This window comes from Lepisma saccharinum, chromosome 11, assembly GCF_977018435.1.
Source record: "Lepisma saccharinum chromosome 11, izLepSacc3.1, whole genome shotgun sequence".
Lineage (NCBI taxonomy): Eukaryota > Metazoa > Arthropoda > Insecta > Zygentoma > Lepismatidae > Lepisma > Lepisma saccharinum.
This window is the reverse complement of record NC_139239.1, coordinates 83,010,007-83,032,620: the sequence shown is the minus strand read 5'-3', so window position 1 is coordinate 83,032,620 and position 22,614 is coordinate 83,010,007. Positions and strand designations below refer to the sequence as shown.

The following is a 22,614-nucleotide window of genomic DNA, read 5'->3' as shown; positions in this document are numbered from 1 at the left end:
TGTATTTCTCGTCGGTCTCGGCAATCACACGGATGGATTTTTTATCATAGCCCAGCTCTTTGACGAAATGGTGAAGATCATAATTGCTGAGGCCGTGGAAAAATACCGGCACAAACTTGGCAGTTTGAAGCTTCAAGTTGCATCTATAGCATAACGGACTGATGTACTGACCCGTTACGTGATTGTGGTGTGTCACTTTTATCACACAATCATCAAATTTGGACCCGCAATTTGGACAATGTGTTGCACAAACAAACCTCAATTCTTCGTCTTCGGTAAGATCATTCATGGGTTTAGTCCTGAACAAAACATCACCCCATTCCTCCACTTCCTTGACTAGGAATTCCAGGAAGCGTTTTCCAGCCTCGGGTCCTCGGTAAAGAATCGGTTCCTTGCTATCTTCGTCCGCTCCTGCCATCCAGTGCACGTAGTATGCGAAACTGCAAGGTATGTGCTCGTGGTAGGCAGTAGTTAATGATTTCGCCGGATCGGGGTCGCAGATCGCCATGGGCTTCAAGAATGCCTCAAAGTCCGCAACGATGACAACGGGGACCTCCAGCTGGGACTTGTACTTTCTGAAGAAATGAGAACCACCAGGGAACACGCACCTGGATGGTTGATGCTGCAGGCATTCTCTGAGGTGATCCTGCAGTCTCTCCTTGGCGGTTCTTGAACCTAGGTTGCTGAAAAATACCATACATCGATAACAGATTTCGATTTGATGTTCATGTTTTGTTATCTCGCTTCTGACCAGCTTTGAAAGATCACGGATGAGGCAATAATGGTGCTGTTTCATACTTTTTATCAACAGCATGTGCACTACATTCACCTCATCACCTACAATTTTGTTGATCCGAAGCGGAAAAATATCTACTTTTTTGTTGCTGATTGTATATCCGTACACATTTACACCGATTGGAATCTTGTTTTTTTGTTGACAGGCTTTTTCGAATTTTTCGATTTTTGTCAGCTGCACAGGAAATGTAACGTCTTCGAAATATTCATCCAATTCATTCTCGTACTGGCTGTAACTTCCAACGCGCGTAGAGTTTTTTGTTTCATGATGCAAATGGGCCAGGAGACACCATTTGAAACACTGGTTGTCGTTGTTTTTAATGTTAAGAACGGCTTTCTTGTTTTCGATCACCTGCGGGAGCTTCACGTAAGTCGATCCCGAAAGAGGCTTGTATTTGCTTATGTTGATGTTCATGATATGTGTAGTGTTGCAAACACTCCAACCCGATCCTTTGCCTTGAAACTCTTCCTGCTTCCGGACGATCTCATTCACTAGCTTGTCGTAAAGTTCGCTTATCACCCCCCTCTCACTTTCCAGCAGAACTTGTTGCTTTGTTCTACTGGAGAACATGTGAGTTTGTTCCGACGAATGCTTCTGGAACAACGAATCCAAAACCATGTCGAATTTGAAGGGGCCCTTGTCGAGAGTGGAAACCAAAATCTTAACCACTTCTGCTTTCTTCTCCTTCAGGAAAATTTCGGCACTGCAGGGCAAACCCCTATTCTCGCTGCTGAGGCTGTAATTTGCCAACATATTCCTGAAGGCCGTTCTCTTCGGCTTAATACATTCTGGGTCGTGTGCTTCAGCCGATTCTGTGATCTTCGTTCTCTTTCCATGGCTCAACTGGTTTGAAGACTGCTTTCGCTTTACCCCACTCTTCTGATTGACGATCAAATTTTTTGTTGTTATCACTTTCCTGGATGTTGGGGAAGGTTTGGTGATGCTGGTGGGTTCTTTCGACGAACCAGGCCGTTGAATACATCTTTGTTTATGCCGACTTAGATTGGACTTGGTTTGTGGGATATTACAGAAGGGACAGTGAACTTGGGGTTCTTTCGTCTTCGGAACTGCAGTGGATGTGTCTTGTGACTGCGACATTTTTCTGCAACAGAGAAAGCCAACTTTCAGGGATATGCAATAGGCTATTATATACATATTGGGCCATTGTTTTGATTCGAATCTGTAAGTAAACAGTAAGACGCATCAAGATGCCGAACAATATCTTCGGCCACTCCAGAGGCGGCACGGATACCGAGCCACCCGACAACACTGAAATTCTGAAACTCGACCAACGAGTAAAGAAACTTCGCAGCGACCTGCTGACTCTCCAGAACACTCTGTCCTCGAGCCTAAAAGATGAGATCACAAGTCTCCAGAAAACATTAGTGGATCCGATCCTGAAGATCGAAGCGGAATTCAAATCACTGTTCGCCAAGTATGCTGATTTAGCATCCTTGGAAAGTTTGAGCAGCATTCAGGAAACAGTGAACAACCTGCGAGAGGAATTATCTAACCTACAAAAATCCAGAGACATTATTCAACTAAAAACTAAGTTTGAGGAACAGGAAACAAACATGCAAGCTAGCTTGAGCGAACTTCAAAATGTTATTTCTAACATTAAGATCCAACTTGAAATCAACCCTGCACCCGAAGACATACTTCTGATCAATCGAGCAGTGGCCGATCTACGAAACGAACTCGGTAGTTTTCGGGATGAGATCCCGTCTCTGATATCCTTTGCAGAACTTGAAAACTCGGTGAAAAACATCAGGGAGAAACTTCAAACCGTCGAAGAAGCCATTGCCAACTTTCCTTCGTCCGAGGAACTGAAAATTATAGGAAAGTCTGTGGCCAACATCAAACTGCAACTCGAGACGTACGAGGATTTCGGTAAAATCCAAGGCACAGTAAGCCACATCGAGGACACTTTGTCGACCATGAGAACTGATCTATCGACCGTGCAGGAAGCTTTGGAATTGAAATTGCCAGGCATAACGGAAACCCTGACCACCGTTCAACAGCAAATTGCCAAGCTGGAAAGCCTTAACACCGAAACCGAACTATCACACTTCCATCACCTGATCGACGACATACAGAGCAAGTTGGAAACACTGCAGCAATCAACCCCCACACAGGACGACATGACGCGACTCCGGGATGCGCGGGGTACGGTAGCCGACGCCAGTGAGCTGGACGCCGTGAGAAAAGCTTTGACCGCGCTGCAGAATACAGTCGTCAACTTACCAACATCGCAGGAACTGAAAGCCGTGAAGAGGACAGTGAATCGTTTGCTCAAATCCGAGGACGTGAAAAACATTCAGATTGAAATCGTGCAAATTCGAGACACCATCGCCACGATGCCCACTAACCAGAACGTCAACGAGCTGCACACTCTGTTCGCAGAAATCAGAAATCAGGTTCACGACCTCGCGACACAAAACTCCAAACTGAGGCTCGTCGAAAGCTTGCAGCAGATCATCGCAAACGTGAAACTTCGAATCGACGACGTGGAGACCGGTCAAGAGTCTGCTTTGGCTGATTTTACCGACAAGCTTCGCGAACTGAACGAACACTTCAAGCAACTTCGCGTGGAAATCAAGATCAAACCTTCTTACGACAGCATCGTCAACCTCTTCAGCGAACACCTGGAGCCCATACAGAACAAACTTGGCGACGTGCAGGAGGAACTGCGAGCCAACGTCGGCAGCCTGAACGTTAGCCTCGACAACTTAAAATCGACAGTCGTCCTAGAGATATTCAGCATCCCAAATCGAGAATTTCCGTCCCCTTTCAATCCACGAAGCAAACTCTACATGCTCACTCCTGTCAAAGCATACCATCAATTTTACCTCAGGGGAAAACTTCAGTTTGTCAAGATAACTTACTGGTCGCTACTGCGAGCCCTTCACTATCCGACTATGACTGTGAGGAATATAGGGGACGAACCTAAAGTCCGCAATGTAGAGCTGGTTGATTTCACACACCCCGAAAGTGGAGAGACTTCATATGCAGAGGATGCTTCGCAAATCATAGACATTCAAGTCGGTGATAAACTGTATGTAGAGAACCCCACGCTCTCTCCAGCACAAAATCCCATCGTCATCGTGTTCCTTTTCTCACATGACGTTCAGTAGAAGCAAGAAAAATTTTATTATGTAAACTTATTAAAGATTAAACGAGACTTTCCTGATTAGCACAAAAATACACTGATATTGTGCGATCACGAGATAATTTGAGTTAATAATATGCAATGTAAAAGTAAATTCCAAGTTAACTCGGGTTAATAAAGCAAGTATAGCTCGACCACAAGATAAAAAACCTTCCCTCAAAATCGTTCGCACATCTTCCCTGCCGTTATCAGTGCTCGGGGCAGTATTGCCAGGTCAGACTTGAAAAAAATCGGGAGATTGTTTCTTGGGAAACCAGAAGATCTGCTACAAAATCCGATGCTCTAATAGTAGCGGATGAACGACCTTCTCGGGGGGCGACATAGACGTGTGCACTGGGGGGCAAGAGGATGTCTGCAGATTTTTTCCAGAGAGGGGGAAACAATGTATTTTTATCAGGCGAGTAAACGAGGCATATTACCCCGTATAATGTTGCCCTCTCAGAAAACACCACTTGAGTTTGAAATTATCACGTTTCTACATCCCTATTATAATAATGGATGTAAATTACTGTAACTGAAATCAACTCAATTTTCGGGTGGGATAAAATACAACCATCTAAAAATAGTAATGTACATGGATGTCCGCAGGATTTTTTCCAGGCAGGGGGGCAAGGAAGGTATTTTGTTCCAGGGGGGGGGGGCAAAAGAAGGCACATTTTCTCCAATAATAGTGTTGTTCCCTCAAAAAACATTGCTTAAATTTCAATGTATCATATTCATGCAATAATTAACACACATTATTGCAGCTGAATTGAAAGTATATGTGAATGCCCATGGTAATGTAGTAATAGTAATAAAATAATAATAATGTCCTAGCACATCGTTTGGCATAATTTCACAGTTCAAACAGCACTTTTCAGGGCTGAGTGGAGTTCCACTCTCCCCTCCATGTTCAAGTAAGGTGACCAGGAAACTTGTTTTTGAGCAGGCCGTCGGAGGTACCATAGCAATAGTTTATTGTGAAATCCTACCGAGAAATCAATAGGTCTGGTAACACTGACGTTGGCCGCTCTGAAGGCTTCTTCCTCCTGTCTTTTTCCCCCACCCGCCAGCGCGATGGGGTCTGTGCAGGTTTCTTTCCTTGTGGTTCCACTATAAAAACATAATTGCTGTACTTACCTCTGTTGAAGTAAAGCTGTTCTTTCTCCTTCTTGCGAAAGTTTTCATGCAATTGAATACAACGTGCACCACAAGCACATATAGATCTCAGTCACTAGAGTTAATACAGCAAAAATGTCACTAACAATTCACGGCAGGAATGCTGTTAATATAGTCACTCGGTCACCTTCTCGCTAAGCACTGCGAAAAGTCGAGGCGATGTATGGCGTGGTAGGAAACGATATCGATCCGTCTAGGCTACATACATCGTTCCGTCTTGCTCACACAATTAGAGGAAAAGAATCGCGTAGGTAGCATTAGCGACGACTCCTATACAAATATTTTTACTGGTAAAGATTTTCTTTCGAAGCCCTTTTTTCCCTTACGTAATTAACCAAGAACAGAAAAGAGGTTCATCGGTAGAGGAAATGCTGGAATTTGTATTGTTTCTTTGTTTTCGAAAGCATACTTCATCCCCTGAAGAGCACTCGTTTTGATTTGTTAGCTAAATTTAGCTTGCGGCTCAAACAGTGCATGATAGAATAAATGTTGCCAACTCACTAGGTTAGTTTAACTCGTAAAATATTGTGGTGAAATGTTGATGGCAGAGCTGCCAACGCTGACAGTGAAGTTAACATACACCGTGACCTCTTGTAATAAACGGCTACGCAGAGTTGCCAACTCACTAGGTTAGTTTAACTCGTAAAAATATTGTGGTGAAATGTTGATGGCAGAGCTGCCAACGCTGACAGTGAGGTTAACATACACCGTGAACTCTTGTAATATACAGCGTAAAAGGCTACGGTTCACTACTGCCCTATAGGTGCTTTCCCGCGAAGGTACTGGGTTAACCGTGAAGGTACTGCTCTATAGGCGCTTTCCCGTGAAGGTACTGGGTTAACCGTGAAGGTACTGCTCTATAGGCGCTTTCCCGTGAAGGTACTGGGTTAACCGTGAAGGTACTGCTCTATAGGTGCTTTCTCGTGAAGGTTAAAATATACAGCGTAAAAGGCTACGATTCGTCCAAAATTACCGTGAAGGTACTACCCTATAGGTGATTTCCCGTGAAGGTACTGGGTCTAACCGTGAAGGTACTGCCATATAGGCGCTTTCCCGTGAAGGTACTGGGTTAACCGTGAAGGTACTGCCATATAGGTGCTTTCCCGTGAAGGTACTGGGTTAACCGTGAAGGTACTGCTCTATAGGCGCTTTCCCGTGAAGGTACCTTAAAATATACAGCGTAAAAGGCTACGATTCGTCCAAAATTACCGTGAAGGTACTGCTCTATAGGCGCTTTCCCGTGAAGGTACTGGGTTAACCGTGAAAGTACTGCCATATAGGCGCTTTCCCGTGAAGGTACTGGGTTAACCGTGAAGGTACTGCAATATAGGTGCTTTCCCGTGAAGGTACTGGGTTAACCGTGAAGGTACTACCCTATAGGTGTTTTCGGGGGTTAACCGTGAAGGTACTACCCTATAGGTGATTTCCCGTGAAGGTACCTTAAAATATACAGCGTAAAAGGCTACGAATCGTCCGGACGATCCAGCTCCGCCATTTTCCATCTACTTTGTTGAATGACTTTCAGCCTTGATAATATCATCAATTTCTTCGCATTATCAAAGGAACGTTCACACTATACCCTGTCCCAGCTAACTGTGGAGTAGGACCGCTCATAGCGACAGAGGAGGAGGAGGGGAATCGAGTGGTGAAAGCGCAGCATTGCCAACCGTACGGTCCTGTCTGTACATGTACGTAAATTTCATGGCATGTACGGAAATACAGTCCACACCTTAGTCCGTTCGCTAAATGTACGGCTTGTCAAGATTTGCACTTCCTGTTTTATCCCTAACATTTCCCAAAGAAATTATCTAACCGAGCGTATGGACCTGGAGACAAAAATACGGTCCGTATGCCCTTTACGTACGGTATTGTCGCTTTGAAAAGTTTGCAACGCTTACAGAAAGAAGCCGCGAAATTGGGTAACTCCAGTCGCTCATTACGCAATCCCGTTTCTCTCACTGTTCATTTGTGGAGCCGTCTCGCGGCACAACTTGCGCCGAGACTTGTTCTCGTTAACCTGGTCTACAGTTAGCTGGTACAGGGTTTAGTCGACTCTTGTAATTGGGTCTTTCGTGTGAGCAATTATAGCTGTTGACAACGGAAGAGAAGCAACTAGCTCAAGTGACGCAATAGACATATAAAATTAGATTTGATTTGATTTTTGTTATGTAATGTCGCTTTCCTCCAACTTTTGGCTAATAGCGACAATGAGAATAGTGATGATAGGATAAAATTGATGGAGATGTCAGAAACTCTTGTATGTGACGGTTTACTTTTCTGACATCTCAAACAGATCACCCTGTACATCATTTTTATACTTCATGTGCTACATTGCAATGTTAGCAAAAGTGTAGAAAATCTTTCAAGTAGAGGTGGAACTCGCAGCTCCTTGGAGTTCCATCGGCAGACAGCGCTACTCTTCTACACCATCTATCGGAAATTGTTTGGGATATTTGAAGTCTTGATTCGAACCCCGATTTTGTATCTTTCACACAGCTTGAGAGGAAGCCGACCGGACAGTATCTGGTTTCGAGCCAGCGCCTATTTTTCTGATAGTGCTGTTGTTACTTTTACTTGTAGTGTTTAGACATCCATTCATTCACTGCGACGTCACACTCCCAAGGTCTCCACTTTGCATAAAATAAATAGCACAACATAATAACACAACCTAACAAAAGATAACGCAACCGCAACCTCACGTTAAGAAATCTCTAAAGAAACTGAATTGGCAACACCTCATTTACTCCACGTGGACTTGACAAGAGCTGTCAGTTCATAAAACAGACGCTATTGGTGGGAAAGGTTTGAGGGGAGGATATACTGGGCGCCAAGCGGACGTGACGGATGGTTGTTTACTCCGGTAACAGAGGGAACTGATCTTTCGGAACTTTCTTTGAAGTAAACTGGCGTTCGAATCAGGACTTACACTATACGACTTTGCATTCAATTTGTCTCAACAAGAGACAGTCTATTTGCAGTTTCCGCTTCTCTACGCCTATTCAATACTCTCTCGCAGGACTTTTTATTTAGCTTCGTAATGGAAAAGTGTGCACACGTGACGTGTGGGTGTGTTTACGGGAAAAGACAAAAGTAAGAAGGAGAGGGACAACAGTGAAACAAACATCTACTTACTGGCTCCTCCAGACGATCGACCTGCTCCAGAAGGTGGTTGTTGTGATCGATGTGAGATTGCTCGTTCCCGAACATGATGCGATCCAAGTCAGGGAAGTTCCTGTTGAGATCCACGCTGTTGTTGTTGGACCTTCCGATCAGGTAGTCCTCGCCGCCCTGCAAACGTAATTCACAAAAAATCATTTAAAAAAAAACTAAACATTTTTAATAAACATTGTCAACATGAGTAATTTGTAGAATACCAATTAACAAATGTAAAGGGCAATTGAAAAACAAACCGGAGTTGCGTTTTTCGTGCAGTATTGATTTTTTTATTGACCCTCAGCACAGACAAGTCTTTAATTACAAGGTAAAATCATCATCTGCTCTTTAGGCATTAATCAGGAACTGGCCGGTACTGTCCTGCTCCCCACCATTGACTTCCGTACAATTTTTGATGTACGCATGGTATTTCTGCTGATTCGGTGTCTGAGCTGTTATATGGATATTAGCATTAGAGTAACCTTTCTGACACTTTTTCATTTTCAAAGTAGCAGACTACACTTTTGGTCAACAAATGAAGAGTTTAAAATGCTGGTGTCAAATTGGTATACGAGGGTTTTTTGATAAGTTTCCGGCCTGACAGTAAAAGTATTGGAATAGATGAAAATCCTTTTAGTATGTTGTGAGTCAATGTTTCAGAGAATGTTATGCAAAATTTGAGACAGATACTTTTGCGTTACAAGTTTAAAGGAACCATGGCAACGCAGAGTGTGCAGTTTTCCAAATTGGGGAAGAGAGCTGTCATCAAATACCTCTTTTCGAAGAACATGGGAGGCAAGGAAATGTACGTCGAATTGATACAAACAATGCCCAATGACTGTTATTCATACAGCACAGTGACATTGTGGGCGGTGGATTTCAGGAGGTACAGAACAAGCACAGTAGGTGAGGAAAGGCCTGGAAGACCCAGAACAGTAATGCCTGAGGAAATTATGGAGAGTGTCAACGACCTGATCCTTGCAGACAGGATGATTGGTCTGCAATGTATAGCAGACAACCTAGGCATCAGTTTAGAGCGGGTGCACTCACTACATTGTGCATAAAGAATTGGAGATCGAAAAATACAGTGTTAAGGCACTGTTGGACCGTTTTTCACGTAGTGAAGCCAGTGTTATTGAAATAATAGTGACAGTGGATGAAACCCCATTGCATGTATGATCCAGAGACAAAATATCAACCCATTCAGTGATGCCATAGTGGATCACCACCGCCAAAAAAAAGTCACCAACAGAAATTTGCGGGAAAAGTAATGGGTGTGTATTTTGGGATTGTGAGCGGATAATATTCAGCGTATATCTGGAAAACGCACCACCTTGAAAGCTGAACGTTATGTGGTCCTGTTGGATTAATTACATTTAGCTTTGAAGGGAAAAGAGGTGGGGTAAACTGTGAAAAGGCATCCTCTTCCTCTAAGACAATGAATGCTCTTTGACACAAGGCAGGCATCACAATGCACACTTCGTGATTGAAAGTATGACTCATTGACGATCCCCCCCTTATATCCCCGATCTGGCGCCATCAGATTATTATCTTTTCACCAAACTCAAAATGCACGTCATAGGTACTGAAGTTAGGAACACCAGTGACGTCATTTTATCAGAAGAGGCATGGTTTGCACACCAAGATAAAACCTTCTATTACCAAGGGTAATATGAATGGTGTGCCAAGAGTGTCAACTTGAAAGAGAACCATTTTGAATAAAATGACATTCAATGCCACTGACGCCATTGTTTCTTTCCGAGGCTGGAAGCTTATCAAAATCCCCTCGTATGTTTTCAGGATCAAAGAATTCAAAAATGATTATTGTCGATTTGATTTCACTTTTGATATTTAGCGTTGCTTTTCTGCAATTTTTGGCTAATTGGGACGATGAGTTGTGATTGATGAAGGTACATTCACATAGAATACCATGCCAAGGCCAGAATCGAACCAGGACCCCTGGCCTCGAAGTATGCTGTGCTAACCACTCCGCCACGGAGGTCGGCTATCATCTTATTGTCAGAGATTTATTTGTTCATTTTCAAGATCAGGCTCAATGCTGGGTAATATTCGTATTTGTGTTACAAATCATATTACAACCTATTTGCGTTCATAACATAGTCACTGTCTGATTACGAATATTTAGTTACATGTAGGGGAAGGGGTACAAATATGGAATACCATTATATATCGCCTGGTAATTGCTGTACTCTAGCAATAACTACTGTACGTGAAATGCTGGTCAGTGTCCCTCACCACCACAGGAAGCGGTGCGCGTTAGAGCGATTATTGTGTTTCCCGCCCGAAGTGAAAAGTTTGGAGGTAAGTAGTACCTTTTTGTCTCGTGCTTCTTATTAGTATACAGAATTAAAATACATGGTATACAGTGGCGAAGCGTAGATTTCCTAGCAGGGTAGGCACAAAAGTGCGATAATTTCCATTAGTTGCTTAAATATGTAAAAAGAAAGGGAGGGGGGCTATGTCATGGAGAGTGGTTCAATGTCTCTCCAGACCGCTTCTTTACTTGCCAGTGGCGCGACGTTTTCAAAAGTGTTGTTACCGGCCATCAATACGATAATTATGTCTTAGACATTCTCCTCCCGCCCACCAGATGTCATTGATAGATTTTGTTCATTTCGTTTTTTTTTTTTTTTTTTTTATTTGTTTGTATTTTTTCAACCCCTGATTTATGCACACACCTCCAGAAAGAACTACCAATCATGGGACATCGCGAAAATCCAACGAATAGTGCTCGAGCCCTGTTGTCAATTCTTCATCACTTTTTTTCTAAATTTATTTTGCAATTGAGGTGAAAAGGGGTGGAACCCCCCCCCCCCCTATAATTTTCGGGTCAGTCTGACGTTTGTGCCGTGAGCAGACGACAGAATTCCGCACTTTCAGCGACTGTCAGTTTGGTACGTTCTACTGCTGCCAACTTAGTTTTTTTTTTAGCAAGACTTCCTCGCACTGTTGTCTAACTAAAGGAATGGTTGTAGTTAATCCCAGTCTTGGCTTTCTAGATAAATGAATTTCTGACACCTGTATGTGCAAATAAACATAATTTAAGTTTTGAATATTTTCGTCTCATTTGTTCTGCTCTATGTTAATCGTGACGATGAGAATGTATGGAGAATGAATTAAAGATGATCAAGAAACATTGGCATGACCACAATTATGTCACCTGGCTTCGTAACGTGTTAGGATGACCACCACGGGGCTTTAAAGAAAAAAATAAGTAAAGGTGACCTCTCTCATTCAGTGTGTATACTTCGCATCCTAGTTTGTTCTACCCCTTGTGTTAGTAGACACCTTTACGTGATAATAGAACATAGGATCCTTGTTTGGGACCCGGCAACGCGACAGGTTACTATGTAACATATAAACAGGTTATAATAAATGTAGTTGCTTGAGAGAATAGAATCCCAATTTTAGGCGCAATTCAGCTCTTTTCTGCCAATCCAATGTGACAACACTGGCCTGTTCCGCCAGACCTGAAACTGACATGGCCCGCGCAATAACCCCATAACACAACACCCTTTGTCCTAAACCCAAAAAAAGTCTTCCCTTGCATTGTACTCTCATTGACCGCCCTCTTCTCTTGTTATCCCTTCAGGGTAAACGAAACTGCCTACCTCTTCGCTTGTGTCGGCTGCATAAAAAAAATGTCTGCTTGTAATATTTATTCAACGACAGTGTTAACGCATTAAATAACGTTTCAACAACTTTGATTTTTTTTTAAATATTTTGCTGTCACTTGCCACTGCTACTTGCAAAGGAAAATATAGTTGAAAACATTTTAGAAATGATTGTTATAAGGAAACATGAAAGACCAAAAGTGGGTCCTACCTTACCGATGATTACATCTTCACTCAATGAAGAACTCGATTGTTCTTGCATTTCAGTCCGGCACTTCTTGCATAAATCTGATCGCTGCACAAGACACGAATCACAAACAAAGCTCTACCATCACGAAACTCGCGCTCCGAGCCACGCTCCCTTGTAGCGTCCTGAGCAGGAGGCAAGTTTTCACAGAGAGGGAACGAGCGGGGAAATCCCCGTTCACGATAAAAGTAAATTATTCTATTTACAGTGAAAGTAAAACTACTTTGTAAATATAAGGCGTAACTAGCATATTAATTTACATAATTTGGTATGAAGACTTACTTTACACATATAAGTTCTTTAGAATTTCTGTTTACGCTACGGTGTTGGGTGAATCTACAAGACCATCAGCACTCTGACCAGAAAACGAAGTCAGAACTACACCTACTCCGTAATTTTCAATTTCACTTACACTTGTCGATGAAAGGAAGGAAAACCTAAGTTTCGTACAAAATATGGAGAATGTACAATGAAATAGAAATATCTCTGCACGAACACATGCTAATGTTTACAAAAAATGCCGGTACACCACAAATTTCCAACCCTGGCGGAAATGCAGTGTTGCTGATATTCTGTTCGTTCTAGTAGGTAACACCGCGAGGCCGGCCTCAGGAGCACGTTATAAGCATACGTACAGTACTTGTAAGATTAGGCTTCCCGCATATACGACCGTACGGCAGAATGTCAAGAGAAGAGGCCCCAGCAAATGTGCCTCACTCCGTGGAAAGTTCGTATACTGGACAGGGTTAGAATTTTTTGTAATTATCATAAAAGAAAATTCCAAACTTTTCCATTGCATCACATGTGTTTTGACGAAATAAGTAAATACACCTTTAAAAGAGTGATGGCGTGGGTAGGCCCGGCCTCCTGGCCTCATAGGACGCTTCGCCACTGATGGTATACAGTTTTGTAGCATATCAATCAGGCTTTATTCTGGTATATTTGCGTACATTGTTGGGGTAAGATTTAATACACTTTTGGCTTTTGATATTCGAAGGTAACAGTGGCTTAAATATGGAATAGTAGTATTCCATACTTATACCCCATTCATGTAAAAAAATATTAAGGTAAAAGCAATGGAATTTCCCTTTTGAGGGTTTTTGCTGGTTATTTTCAGTGCAGAATATGATAATGGACTTTACGTTTGCGATTTTTGTAACTAGGTAAATAGTAGCCTATAATCATAGTGATACAGACATGTGAAGTTCAGGAATGTTCGCATACTTGTGACTTTACAGTGTTCACTTATTTAATGTTTTCATTATAATTGCGTTAATATGTTCATTTTCTGCACAATGTTGCTAGTATTCCATATTTGTAACCCATTTTTTTGTGGAGCAATCATATAGACTTTTAGGAAAATATTATTTACAAATAATTACTCTAATGTTAAGTAGTCTAAACTTTATATTCTATTAATGAACTAATTAAGGAAGAGGAGGGGAGTTTCTCACATACATTTTTTAAAGAAATTGTCGTTGAATGGTCAACAACAAACTGGTATTCCATATTTGTACCCCTTCCCCTACTGTGCTAACATTGCGGTTAAGGTAGTATCATCTTATGTTTTGAAAATATTATAATTTAATAAACTCTGTTGAAATTCTATGTCTCCCGAACTCTGTACAATCCGAGGCACGTCGTGTTGTAATGACTCCAATAAAAGCCAGTGAGAGTATTTCAACTTAAAAGTGTCTGTTGCACTTTGGGTCTCAATATCAAACCAAACAAATCATATAATTACTTGGCGCCCTGTGGGCTCAAGTGGTATTTATATGTGCCCCAAGCTATTTCAGGCATATCTTTATTATGAAACTCACAGTTGATTGAGATGTATAATTTTATTTAGTTTTTTTTCTACTTTTAGCTAATTGCGAAGATGAAGATGGATGGTGATAAGATGAAGTTGATGAAACGACAGTCACAAACACACATGGGCAGGATTACACAAGCCCCACAAAGGATTATACTGCTGAGTCAAGACGCCACAGCCTTATTAGTCTGCAAGAATGCAGTCGAGTCATCATGTGGATGTGAGGTTGGCATTTGAGTGTGTTTTGGAATGATCACCAATTACCTCCCTGAAACTGAGTGAAGTACACAGTTTAATATCAATAACAAATCAATAATATTTTAAGAATTCGTTATTGTTGGCTGATAAGAAATTGTTAGGAGAGGAGAAACAAAAGTATTTCAAAACTTCTCATTTCGTATTTCTTACGTTAAGTCATTGAATTAGAAGGCAAGGTTTATGAAGTACATTAGTTCTAAGAATATTTTTTATCTTTAATGTTAACTTAAGTATTTATTCTATAAAATCAGAAAATGAAGAAATCACTTGTTGCGAAATGCAACCGCAAACCTAGAAATTCAGTAGAAAAATGGATGCTCAGGAAAATATTTATGTAGGAAAATTAATATGATCCATTACATGTTTTATATTATATATTTATATGTTTTTTCTGAGTTATTGTATAAAAAAGATGACGATAATGATAACCAAGGGATTCAGGGGGAAAATAGCTTTCTGCGTCCGCTATTGTCACAACACACACACGCACACTTAGTATTTATGTCAATTACATCCCCATCAAAAGCCTCCTCAACATATTAGACTATCCTGACGAAGACAACAATAATAATGCACATTTCGTGTTTACATTGGATTCAAGGAACAGATGCCATGCTGCCTTTTCCCTCTTCCCAAAGCAAGAAGCTGAATTTACTCGCTGCTTGTGTGATTCAAATTCAGAACTCATGATCGCTCGTTGGCATGGTCTGTCGTGAACGTAATACATTAAATTTCAAAACATAATTACGTTTTTGCCCCCCCCCCCCCCTTCCGTTCAAGCCTTTCGCAAGGAAATTTTACACGGCTGAGAAAGTGATGGATAGAGGAAGAAAAAGATGGCATACGATCGATCCCAAAAAGCACTCTCCCTCATTTCCTGCCAAATTGAACTCAACAACCAATAAAGGTCAGATTAGTTTCTTGGCCCCGTTTTCAATACGACGCGACGCAGGAAATATTGCGACAGGAACGCCTTGGCGCATCAGTGTGGCCAGGTCCGTACCCAGAATTTTTTTGAGGGAAGTGGGGGGCAGATCCGTAAATGTGGAACACAGAGAAGGGTAAAAAATGCTGTTGGGTTGATTCAGTTAGGTTATTTTACGTCACTTTTCTGCCACTTTTGGCTAATTGTGACGGTGAGGATGAGTGATGATATGATGAAATTGATGAAGGAACACTCACAAAGAATGTGCAGGTCGGAATTCGATCCTGGGACCCCTGATGACGTAGCGTGATGTGATAACCACTCGGTCACTAGTCAGCGAAATGCTGTTGAAGTATTAGATGTGACTGAAATGCTACGGAAGTATTGCAGTTGGAGCTAAATTAACCGTTGCGGTGTTGCAGTATTATGACCCAAAGTAACGGAAAGCATTCAACTCATCGTCCCTCTCCCCCACCTTTTTAAATTCCACTTTATGCGCACATAGACTTATCGAAACTGGATCTACGGTTTAAAGTGGGATCTGAACCACGGTGCATTGTGCTTCCATTGGGTATCGAACCCGGGGCCCCTTGATTACAAGGCGACGAAGTTACCACTACACCATCGAGAGCCGAATTGCACTTCTTCTTGACCTCTGAAAGCAGTGAAAGTGAATCTGAATCGGAAGAGGAAGAAGACAAAGGAGGAGGAGGGAGTGATAAAACGGAATTTTGCAAAACAAGAATAAATAAATAAATAAATAATGAACCCTCCATTTTCCAGTAGTGCAGTACTAACTTGCCCAGAAAACTCCACACTCAAGGGGTTAATAAAAAGCTTCACGCAATTGTCGCACCCCACTTTTGTGGAAAAAAAATAAGGTTCGGAAGAAATTTGGGGAAATTATAATAAGTTGTGGAGTTCTCTGTAGATCCATACTTTCATAGATGTTACAGGCAAAATGCTTATTTCGTTTAGGGCCCGGTAGTTATTATAATTCATAAGGTTTCCTTTGTGACGGTGGTAAAGGATAGGGGATCGGACATGCTGCGTCGTGCACATTCCTGACCTCCCACAGTCCCACCTTTTCTTCGGCATTTGACATTCACCGGCAAGGAGGCGAGGTGACTGTTGGGGTTTCCACTCGCCGTCGCTTCCACGCTCTTACAGCGCTCTACAAGATAGTAAACTCACGAGAGCCCTCCTACCTACTGTCTCGATTTCAACCCTTTAAGCGCAGGACACACTTTTGCCACCCGTTCACGCGACAACTCTCTGCTGACCATCCCCTCGCACAAGACAACGTTTTAAGGAAACTCCTTCACGGTTACTGCTACCAGAGCGTGAAACGTCCTCCCTAATGACATAATAAACTCTTCTTCTCTCGGCCAATTCAAATCAAAATTAAGAAATCATCTTCTGGAGGAAAGTTACCAGTACTGAAAACAGGAAAATAAAATACATTTAAACCTTCGTAAAAACTTGCAGGAACAACACCCACTGACTTTTCTGTAATTTGAGTATTTTTGTTATGTGTGTGTTATTTTTTACGTGTATTTTTTTTACTTTTCTTACAATGTAATGTATACATTTTCTTGTTCTTTTTCTATTTTGTGTTTTTCTTTTCTCTTTTCTTGTGTTTTCCTTTCTCGTAATATAATGTTTTCAGTTTTTATATATTTCACAAACAGTTAGTACTATAATCAATTTATAAAGTGTAGAGATGGCTAAATGGAAGAAAAGGCTTGTGCCTTAACTTCGCCATCCAAAACAAAAATAAATAAATTACTATCCGAACTGAGAATCTAACATGCAACACTTTATTGCAATGCTAAGTATACAAAATTGCATTATTTATTATTATTATCGTAGGTACTATTAAGATGAAAATTGCAAAACAAATCCTGTTATCCCCTTTCTGACTGACGTCGCATTGGATGGATGCAAATGCTATCGAATATAATACTAATGTGAGTTTACGGTGACAATGGGTTTTAAAACCAGTTGCGAAGACCTTCAAAACAAGACCAAGATCGTATTTTTAGGACTACCCAATACTAAGATAAAGTTATTTCACATAATTGATAAGAACTTTTTAGCCCATTAAAAAAATCTGAAATTAAAAATTGTACTGAAATCCTTTCTTCCTGGACCATATCGTATCATACCCTAAGGTATCATCTTATCATTCATCCTTAGTGGTAGAGCACTCGTTGCTCATGGTGAGCTAGATGATAAGGGGCAGGAGGTACTAATGTAACAGGATACACTAATAGAACTAGAAATGGCAAACTGTTAACACTTGGACTCTATAAAAACCTTTGAACCTGAATCATACATGGTGAGGGTAGGCTACGTGAAGTCTGATGATCGAATCCAAGAACAAAGTGTAGGCTTGTACTGAAGGCTTGCTTGTCAGGGTGAGTCAGACAGACTCAGTCTGTTTCGAAGAGAAAACGAAAAGCTGCTCCTGACTATTCCAAGTCAATCAAAAGTATGTCCCTACTCCTGTATCACTCTGCAGTGGAAACTTGACTTCCTATTCTCTTAGCAGAATTACTGCCTGTTTACCTGTAAGCTGGTTGCTGCACCAATACCCCAGGAAGTCTATTTACACTTGACTTTGCATTTTTGAAATACCTAAAAGGAGGAGGTTGATGGTAAAACAAGTGAACGACCCTTGGTCAGAATGAAGCTTTAGAAAATGTACAGGCTTATGCTTCGTTACGATATTAAACTTTCATCACGATTGCACTACACGTTTATTATTTATAGAGCTTCAAAGAGAGCGGTCGTTTTCTTTTGTTCTCACGACGATAAAAAATCGAAGGCATACCCGAAAAAAATGGTCACCATAGATTAACGCAGAAGAAGTTGAATTTTGATGTTACTCGTTTTTTATATAGGTCTACTGGCTAATTTAGAATTGGAGTCTGAACTCGAGAGAATCCATAATTTTTAATCCGGAAGTAGGCATTGTGAATACAAGAATGAGACTGTGCTTGGCGATGTCTCCTATGAAAGGAGAGAAAGAAGAAAGGTAATTTTCCTTCGACTGTTGGGAATAGAACTTGATTAAAAATGTCATGGAAAGGTTATCTAAGGGCTGCATAGCGCGGAGGCGTCCTATGGGCTTATCTAGACGGAAATGACGCCCCCACAAGGAGAAACATACAAGGAATGATTGGCGGTCAAGACAAAGGTTGTCAACAGCAACCGTTGTTAAGAGGCTTCTATATAGAAGGGTTCATAACTTGGATTTTCTTTTCTGACAAATGTATGTGTGAAGTCGAAAAGGATTGCAAGGGCTTATATCATTAAAAAAGTAGGACGCAAAGAGTTTTTGTTTGTTGCCTCTCCAGTGTGTTGAAGGGGAAACTGTCTGGCTCGATCCCCCTCCTTAAAATGTTCACCAATCCAAGAAAAGTATAGTTATCAAGGGTGCTCGCAAGATTTTTTTCTCAGGGGGTGAGTAGGATTTCATATCTTGCCATTCACTCATAAAATTTATTATTATTATTATTATTATTGTTGTTGTTATTATCGTTATTTTTCTTATTGTTGTTGTTGCTATTATAGTTATACTTATTATTATTATTACTTTACAAATAATAATATTCAAATTGAATTGAAAATACTTTGGCGTTGTATACAAGTTCATATACGAGTCTACTATTTAAGTAGAAACTGGAATCGCCTTGTTTTGTATCTTTTCAAAATCATCTATCGCTTTGTTGATGAGCAGTTTTATGTCTGCTTTTTCACAATGCTCAGATATCAAACAGAAACCATTTAATCTACGGTCCTTCATGGTACCTGATTCATGTTCTAACATTCCGAAGGATACTCTAAAAATAATAATAATTCAAAATGACGGAGTGTGAATTTATCAAGGTCAGATCTTGACTTTGGGAAATGATTTCCCGACTTTTCGTAATCCCAAACAGCTGAGAAATTACAAAGGATGTTATTTAAGAGAGATTAATTCTAGATATTTTCTTCAGTATAATAAGTGTCTGAAATTTCTTGAAATTAACAATGTTTAATCCAGAAGTCCAAAAACAATTACTTGAAGCGAAAATAAATATTCTTTGTAATAAAATATAGCAACAATTTCACTATTCGAATTACATGAACTTTTTCCAGATATCTCAGGGGGGCAAGTGTCCTCCCTGCGGGCAACCTTGATAGTTGTCATTCCTTTCTGATTTAAGACATTCCCAATTTGTAAGTACTACTCACACATGAATCAATTGCATGCACATACCAATTTGGTTTTTCATGTGCCTGCGTGTTCATCATTTGGGCGCTGACAATGTGCATCTACATATAAAATACTGGATTGGAATTCTGCAAATCAAGTTTATAAGCGACTAAACTTTGTCGTTTTACTTTCCGCATGAAATCGCTATTCCTAAGCCAAGACGCATTTTTTTTTTACTTTATCAGGCCTTTGGAACTAGTTGCCGCCTGAATTATGACGTTCAAAAAAACTGTTAAAATTACATCTACTAAATAAGGATATTAAAAATTTAACTTCCCAAATTAAGTAGCAGGTGTAGAGAATGACAGAAGAAAGTAAGGCACAGGAACAAAAAGTATCCTATTAATAACATATCGTTAATGCATAGCTACCATTTCGGACTGTATATAAGCGTAACATTATGTACTTTTTTAAATGTGCTTGTGTGTGTGTCATCATCATCCTTCGCCGTTTCCTGCCTCTGGCTGGGTCGGCATAGAAGTCAAACCTCTCCACTTTCTTCTCGTCTTCCACCACTCCTCTCTTTCCACAGTGTTCCAATCTTGTCCTCTTCTCCTAACACTCTCCGCTATCTGGTCTTTCCCTTGGCCGTATTCCCACTCCTTGTGCATGGTAAGCTCTTACTGGTAGTCTTTCTGCATCCACCCTCTTCATGTGTCCGAACCACCTCATCTGTGCCTCATCTATCCTGTCCTGAAGCTTCACCACACACACTGTTTGTCGAATCTCCTCATTCCTTAATCTATCCCTTTTAGTCTTCCCAATATACTCCTTAAATATTTCATCTCCACTGCCTGCATCTTTCTTTTGTCTCTCTCTGTCATTGTCCAAGTCTCTGCTCCATACATAATTATTGGCACATAGTATGTGTTATTACCTTCTTGCATTTCATAGGTACATACCTGTGCCATATTAAACTTTGTACGCTTTGATATAGTCCACCACCCCTTTGTCCTCTTCTGTCTACTTCCTCATCCACTCTTCCACTTCTCTCAATTATGCATCCCAGATATTTGGTGAGTGTGTGTGTGAGTGTGTGTGTGTAATTAAAAATATACTGCCTTTCTGTTTATCTGTGTGAAAGGGTGATCATGTGTCTGTGTGTGTGTGTTTATAAAGTGTGTTCTTTTTTGTTTTTCTTTTCCATTTTGTTAGTGAGACAATATCAAAATAGATGGTTAAGTGTCAAGAACACTGTCGAACTTATATCCGCGTTCACTCGTATTCTCCACCTTGTTGTCCATTCTTCGTAGGATCGAAGGTATATTTGCATTAAAGTTTCACATTAGTGAAGGTTCGTTCTTGAGGTGAACACCGCAGTGTCATCCGCATATACCGCCAAAGTTGTTTGTCTGTTGGTAGCAATATCTTCAGGGTTGCCAAATGCGAGCGGACAAAAGCGCTACATTTCCGTTTAAAAATCACTGGAAAAGTTATAAACAAAATGAAAAATCACAAGAAATAGCGCTACATCACACACACACACACACAAAAGTGAATCATAGCATAAAAATAGTATATTTCTATTTTCCTTTATAAGGCATCATCATCATCATCTGACAAAGGAAACGTCTTTTTCACAAGAATCTGGAACTGTGGATAAATCGTTCATCAATTCCGAAACGTGCATTGTTCAGACAGTACGAATATTTGCTTCCCGTGATAAAGTGGAATTGTGATGATAGCCGTAGCTACGAGTAGAAAGAGGGGGGAGGTTTACAGTCGCCTCGGGCGCCGAAGTCAAGAGGGCGAAAATGTAATTAAAGAGAATTTTAAACAACCTAGCGGCCAAATTGTATAAAAGTAATATTAAGTGTATATTGTTGTCATTATGGAATAGTAATAATATCTGTTCCAGTGTATTCAAAATATACAAATTAATTACATTGATTAATAGATATAGATTTTTAATTACCCAGTGAAGCTATTATAATAACCACAGAGAAAGTGTAGAAAGAAAAAAATAGAATACTCTTCGTTATAACTCATTACAAATTGAATATAACGATGAGATTCTTCGCACCAGAATTTACACCAGAAAATCTGAAGAAAAAAAAACACCAGAATTTCGCCTTGGTGCAAATTCAAAAAGTTGGCACCAACTTGAGGTGTCAAAACACCAGAACTGGTGTAAAAATCACCAAATTGGCAACCCTGCATATCTGCTGTATACAATGCGTATAACAGAGGTGATAAGATAGAACCTTGTGCGACTCGTGCCGTGATTGGTCGTGGCGTTGGTGTTGTCCAGTTGAAACGGACGATGCATATCCAGCTAGTCAGGAGAGAGTGAAGCATATGGAGCATTGGCGGTGCGAAGCCTTGTCTGTGGAGTTTGTATATCAGGCCTTCATGCCATACCCTATGGAAAGCTTTTTCCTATATCCATGAAGAGTCCTAGAGTGAAGAGTTTGCGGTTCAAGTTAACTGTTATATTATCTACGACGACCCTCAGCAATTGGGTTTCGGTGGTTTTTTTGGGCGAAATCCATGTTGAAAATCTGGTAATATCGTTCTTTCCAAGACAGGTTCTGCAGTCTTGAATGCAACAGACGTTCAAATATCTTGGCCAGGTGGTTCAGCAGGCTGATTCGTCTATAGTTCCTTGGGAATAGCGGAGAGATGACAGCCATTTTCCACTGTTGTAGGTGGCAGTTGTTTCTAATCATAGCGTTATATATTTTTGTAATATACAATAGCATTTTTCTTGTTCCGTGTTTGAAGGCGGAAGGTGTTACTCCATATATTCCTGGAGCTTTGTTAGGAACAAAGCTCCAGGAATATGGATTTGTATTGATTTGCATATATGACACCAAGCACAATCATGTTACTAATGTGTGTATTCTTTGTGTATTCCCCCCTTTTTCTGTGTAAGCGAGCCTTTGTTTTCACTTTTGTTTTTGTTATTTTTTGCCTCTTTCTTTTTTTCTTCTCTTCCTTTTTTTGTTTCTTGTTAATTGTATTTAGTATGTAGTATATGGGCGTATATATAGTTCACGTAAGGGGGGGCTCAACTTTTGGTATGATTAGGGTTGCTATATTTCATAAGTGAAAATCCGGGACATTGCTGACAGGAAGCTTGTTGGGAAGCGGTAGGAGGGGTGCTGGACCCGACAAAGTTGTGTTTATGTACCATAATGAACTAAGCTTCTATCTCACAATGTCGAAACGTTATTTGAGAACTGCGGACTGAACA

At 40.7% G+C, this 22,614-nt stretch overlaps 1 protein-coding gene across 1 annotated transcript in view; it reads right to left on the bottom strand.

The window, feature by feature from the left end:
* The window catches only part of LOC145994947 (carboxypeptidase E-like), a 101,411-nt gene that overhangs the window by 55,057 nt on the left and 23,740 nt on the right, over window positions 1-22,614 (bottom strand). Inside the window, exon 3 of the mRNA XM_083131463.1 lies at window positions 8,256-8,411. Within this exon, the coding sequence (XP_082987589.1) occupies window positions 8,256-8,411 (156 nt within the window). The remainder of the gene's footprint in view (window positions 1-8,255; window positions 8,412-22,614) is intronic.